Source organism: Artibeus jamaicensis, unplaced genomic scaffold (genome assembly GCF_021234435.1).
Source record: "Artibeus jamaicensis isolate MK-2021 breed Jamaican fruit bat unplaced genomic scaffold, CSHL_Jam_final scaffold_584, whole genome shotgun sequence".
Classification (NCBI taxonomy): domain Eukaryota; kingdom Metazoa; phylum Chordata; class Mammalia; order Chiroptera; family Phyllostomidae; genus Artibeus; species Artibeus jamaicensis.
The window spans coordinates 6,218,849-6,224,848 of NW_026522048.1; the positions used below are offsets into that span (position 1 = coordinate 6,218,849).

Below are 6,000 nucleotides of genomic sequence, written 5' to 3' on the forward strand. Positions count from 1 at the left end.
GTTAATGAATTCTACAATGAATTTATTTAAAATCTGGGCTAAATCCGAGTTTACTAACTCCTGATATGTCGTACTCTACAGTACCACACTCTATAGTATCACATATAGTGGGCTCTGTGGCACAATGGATAGCACATTGGACTTCTAGTGATATAGTATTGTATAGAGTATGATATTCTATAGTAGTGAGTAGTATGATACTCTATAGTATCTTACTCTATGGTATCAGGACACCTATTGATATCATTGACAAGTTATAAAAGTGGAAACAAAATTAGTTTGAGTATAATAATTCATAATATAGCTTAAAATACTTGATTCTGAATAAGGGTTTAATTTTTCATTTATTCCTTTTGTCCAGTTATCTGTTGCCTTCTGGCATTTTGTATTGGCCTGATATTTGTGCAGCGCTCTGGAAATTACTTTGTTACAATGTTTGATGATTATTCTGCTACACTGCCTCTTCTAATTGTAGTCATTTTGGAGAATATTGCTGTATCCTTTGTCTATGGCATAGATAAGTAAGTTTATTTTCATCTATATTTTGGAAACACCAGTTGTCATTATCTATTGATATTTCTCTTAGAAGAGGAAGGAAATGACTAGAGGGAAAATGCTATATAATCAAAACCTTTTGAAGGTTCTTCTTTATTTTTTTATTTATTTATTTTTTAAGATTTTATTTATTTATCTTTAGAGGGGAAGGGAAGGAGAGAAGGAGAGAAACATCAATGTGTGGTTGCCTCTTGTGAGTCCCCAGCTGGGAACTGGCCTGCAACCCAGGCATGTGCCCTGACTGGGAATCGAGCCACGTTGAAGGCTCTTCTTTATTCAACAAATTTTAATGAAGTATATCCTCCTACTAGGAAGTTAGATAAAATTGTGTAGATGGCAGTATAGTCTTGAGCTTTGATTTAATTCTGGTTATCAAATAGTAGCTTCCAAGATTTATTGAGTGTTGGCTATGTTCCATGAACCTTGTTGTTCTGAGTTAGTATTGCTACCTGCATTTCCTAGGTGAGAAAACTCAAGCTCAATGAGATACCAAGTGACTTGCTCACCTGCACAGAGGCAGACCTGGAACTCATAGCCATTTCCACCAAATTCCAAACCCTACTATCTTAATTATTTTTCTAACCTGTTTCATTAGAGGAATTTTATTTTTTTGTGCTATATAATGCCTTATGTAACAGGCCAGTTTGCTCTAAGATATATATGTCTTGCTCTAAGATATATATGTCATTTTCTCTGCACAGACTTTATATAGAGTTATTACTTGAATTTACCGGATGCCTTAAACCTCTGAATTATATACCTGCTGGATGTGAAAAGTATATATACTTGCCGTGAGATGAAGCATTAGAGTAATCTCAGAAGGAAAAGTCCCTGGAGTCCTTGTCCAATATTTTTTAAAGTTGTTGTCTTTAGTGAACATCTATGGACTAAGGTGATAAGATTAACAGTCTTATTAGAGGTCTATGTAAGGTAGGAATGAGTGTGTTGAATGAAGACCAGAGTCCTCTTAAACAATACAGAGAGAACTTAATTGGTATTGAATGAGCTTTATGACAAAGCTTGAAGAAGGTTTTTATTACTGTCAAAATTTCCAGATAAAGAAGTGTAGGGGAACTTCCATTTTATAATCATATATTAGAATGCAATAGTTGCAATGGCTGCCTGACATGCATTAATTCTTAATCCTCTCTTTTTTAGGATTTTATTTATTTATCTTTAGAGAGGAAAGGAAGGAGAGAGGGAGACAAATATCAATGTATGGTTGCCTCTCCTGCGTCCCCTGCTGGGAACTGGCCTGCAACCCAGGCATGTGCCCCGACTGGGAATCAAACCGCAGTGGTTTGGTTTGCAGGGCTGCGCTCAATCCACTGAGCTACACCAGCCAGGGCTTACTCTTAATCCTTTTAAAAGCACTCTGTGGTAACTGATAGCACTCACATCACACAGGGATAGTTGGCATACTTATAAAGGAGTACTTAATATGCTAGTTATAGAGCCAGGACTGGAATGTAGACTTTAATTTCAAAACCAGCCATCTCTACACTCTGTCAGCCTACCCCCAGGTTCTAACATGCAATATATTGGAATTTGATAATATATTGAAAATACTGTTCTCATGGAGTACAAAGTCATCAATAGGAGAAGACAATTACTTCAGTAATTGGCTTAATAGGGCGTTTGCTAAATGAAAAATATAGTATGTAATGAACTGGTTCCTTTTTACTTTATTTATGTTCTTTATGTCATCTCCCAATATGACTTTTGATTCTGTATTAAATGTTATGTGATGTCCTATCTAATCCCCAGTCAAATCAGTGATCTGATGTACGTTTATAAGGTATTGCATAAACCAGAGCAATAATTACTTTCTTTTTATTTAGGTTTATGGAAGACCTGAGAGATATGCTGGGCTTTGCTCCCAGCAGATATTACTACTATATGTGGAAATATATTTCTCCTCTGATGCTCTTATCCCTGCTAATAGCTAGTGTTGTGAATATGGGATTAAGTCCTCCCGGCTATAATGCGTGGATTGAAGACAAGGTAAAATACGAGATAAGGAAGTTTCTGTTGTTTGCTTTCTTCACAGTATATTTTGATGTTTAGTGAATGGTGCTGCTTTTATGCAGGGATCTTAAGATTTATATTTTGTTTTGGTCCCAAACATATACGATATTTTTATGCATTGTAAATTTTTAAAATACATATGAAGTACTAATTTGGTTCTAATTAAAGTAGCTTTATTCATGTCACCACAGATGAAACAGTAATTATTTCGCCTTTAACTAGAAAATATCTTGCTTAAACCACCAGAAACATATTTTTTATAAATTTATTAAATTATATCCCAGATACTATATAATAATGAAAATGTGCATTAGCCATGTAGACATAATTTAAGTAACTATTGAAGTTTTGTTGTAACTATTTGATATTAGCAATGAGTATTTCAATTCTGTTGTCAAGCTGCATTACCCAAATAACAATGCAACTATAAGGTATAAATGAGCTGTTATAAAATTTTTCGGGTACCTCTGACCTTAATTCTATGGGCAATATTCTATATAATAAGAACTAAATTCATGACTGGGGCATAAATAAGTTTGTTATATTTTACCAAAAACACTTGGGCCCAGAAATGCTTCAAGATTTAGATTTTAGAAAGTTAGCATGGCGTATGTGACAGGTATCTATCGCTCATAACACACTACCCCAAAATGTCATGATTGAAAGCAATGCTCATTAGTATTTCTTGGGTGCTGTGGGTGAGCTGGGAGATTCTTCTCAGTTTTGCCTGTACTAACTTAAACTTGGAGAGCCAATGTCTATAATTTTCCATTCTTGGCTTCTTCCAACCAATATGGACTCAGGACAGCATTCTATGAAACAAGCAGAAATTGCGAAACCTTTAAGGCCTAGCCTTGAAGATGCTTAATGTCACATCCACATCATTCCATTGGACACAGCAAGTCACAAGACCAGCCCAGGTTCTTTGTTTCCAAACCGGAGACAAATAGAATGTCTTTCCCTTAGTTGCAGGGAAAATAGATTATTAATCTCTATTTGTCTTTAACAGGCATCTGAGGAATTTCTGAGATATCCAACATGGGGAATGATTGTCTGTGTCTCTTTGATGGTCCTGGCAATACTCCCCGTCCCGGTTGTCTACATCATTCGTCGCTGCAACCTTATAGACGATACTTCTGGTAATTTAGCTTCTGTGACCTATAAGAAAGGAAGGGTCCTAAAGGAGTCGGTAAACTTAGAGGGAGATGATGCAAGCCTCATTCATGGAAAGATACCAAGCGAGATGTCATCTCCAAATTTTGGTAAAAATATTTATCGGAAACAGAGTGGATCACCGACTCTGGATACTGCTCCCAATGGACGATATGGGATAGGGTATTTGATGGCAGATATGCCAGATATGCCAGAATCTGACTTGTAGCTGGGGGAAGAAATCAGTGGTTTTATGTAGTTCATTTTTGTCAGTGAACATTGGCTCCACAAAGAGAAGCATTAGACTTCACTTATCAGAGGGTGATCTCAGGTGTTTCATGGCTGTGATCTTCAACCCTAACTGTGCATGTAAATTCAGCTAGAGTGTTCCTTTGGATTCTTTGGTTTACATTTGCACAGGCAGAGTTACAGAGAAAGCTTATGATGACAAAGGTTCAGGCTTGTCAGAATTTTTAAAAATACTTTTGGTATTTTTTTCAAGTATTTCTATCTCTAAAAAAAAAACAGGAGTTACCTCAGTTTCTAATAATTTCTGGATGTAACAGTATTTGTAACTGAGAAATGGTACACTTCACAATGTATAAGTTTGCCCTCAGGTTAACTCCCAGTATTACAATGAACAGTTGGTAAGTCGGTGCCTCTCAGCACATTTCCGTGGGTATATTGTGTAGATAGGCTGTACTTATTTTGGTAGCATTGATACCTTGTTAGGCAATTAGTTGAAGAAAACTGCAAAATATTTTCTTATGTAATAGTTCTATAGAGCAATAGTATCAAAGAATAAGAAGGCACCAATGTTGGGATGAAAGATTATATTCAGAGGTGACTATGAGGATCATGTGGGTGATGGCTGTATATTTTGTGTAAAATGTATGTGAAAATGATCTAAGTTTGAGTCACTTGGCACTCTCAAGAATTATGCAGATCCCACATTTTTCTATGCCATGTGCCTAAAAACCTACTTGATATTTATTGGGAATTCAAGATTACTCATAGTATATTTATATAATATACTTGCAATGTATATAGGTGAATAACTACTCTGAGTACTGATGAAAACTTGAAGCAAGATGGCATCTTATTTCATATATTTCTGTTTTGCTTCTGTTTTATGCAAATATAAATCCTTTTTTAAGTGATTGTTAAAGTTGTATGACATTACATTTTAAGCTATAAATAAAGTTTAAAAATGATATTTGTTTTCCACATTGATTTTTTCTGTATTACCTGAACTGGATTACTTTGCACTTCAGTCAGCACTTAGGCATATCACAATAATTAAGCATCGTATTCCGAGAGGGATTAATATACTGATTAACAGAGTTACCACCATTTTAGAGACAATAGCACATAGAGTATTATGGTTAAATAGTGTTAAAATGTAGAGCCACGGTTCTTAAAAAAACACTTGTAGTCTCCCAGGAAACCACATATACAGTTGCCAGCTGGCTCGTCAGTATTGTCTCTGAGGTGTAAAAAGTTATGATTTTTTTTGAAACTTGAATATATGAAATTGGATGAAGCAGGAGCATTCTGTTGAGTGCCATCTCATGAAAAGGCTTTTATTTATAACTGTCTTATCACTGTATTAACTACATTTCTAAAATAACGATCAATAAGACAGCAAAATAGGGGAGGTCATGCTCAACATATCCATTGATTTATTTTGACCAAATATTATAGAGTGCATCACACCATTTAAAATACAATTGCACTGGTGAATAAAATTTTTAGTTTTTTGTTTTACACATTCAGTATATTTTGTATCTCAATACAAATGATAAATTTGTATTGAAATTATAAAATATTATTTTATAAACAATAAAATTTTTATAATTTTTTCAGATTTTAAAAATATAGATGGGCAATAATGCACATTATACAAAACTCAAAGATTATGTTTCATTGTAAAGTTTCCCCCCTAAAATTTCTCCTAGCCTCCTACTTCCCGTCTCTGAAGGCAGCCATCATTCCCGGTCTCATGTGTGTTGTTCTGCAGACGCTGTCTACGTACCCTCTATGGAATTGGCAGCATTCAGCATTCTTTCTTCTGAATCTTACTTATTTCAATGAATGATTTGTTTTGGACAGTGTTTTATAAGAAGGCACCTAGACCTACTTCATTATTTCAGAAATTGAAGTAATATAAATTTTATTTATTTTTGTGTTGGAGCAATATTTTTATGACCTACCCCAATATTAACAAGTTTGTAGCACATATGTTACCTGCCAGCCTTTGGCTTA

At 34.8% G+C, this 6,000-nt stretch overlaps 1 protein-coding gene across 1 annotated transcript in view; it reads left to right on the forward strand.

The window, feature by feature from the left end:
- The window catches only part of SLC6A15 (solute carrier family 6 member 15), a 27,830-nt gene extending 22,960 nt beyond the window's left edge, over positions 1 to 4,870 (forward strand). The window contains exons 9-11 of the mRNA XM_037167652.2: positions 362 to 521; positions 2,397 to 2,559; positions 3,593 to 4,870. Of these exons, the coding sequence (XP_037023547.2) occupies positions 362 to 521; positions 2,397 to 2,559; positions 3,593 to 3,964 (695 nt within the window). The 3' untranslated portion in view covers positions 3,965 to 4,870. The remainder of the gene's footprint in view (positions 1 to 361; positions 522 to 2,396; positions 2,560 to 3,592) is intronic.
- Positions 4,871 to 6,000: the final 1,130 nt, after the last annotated feature.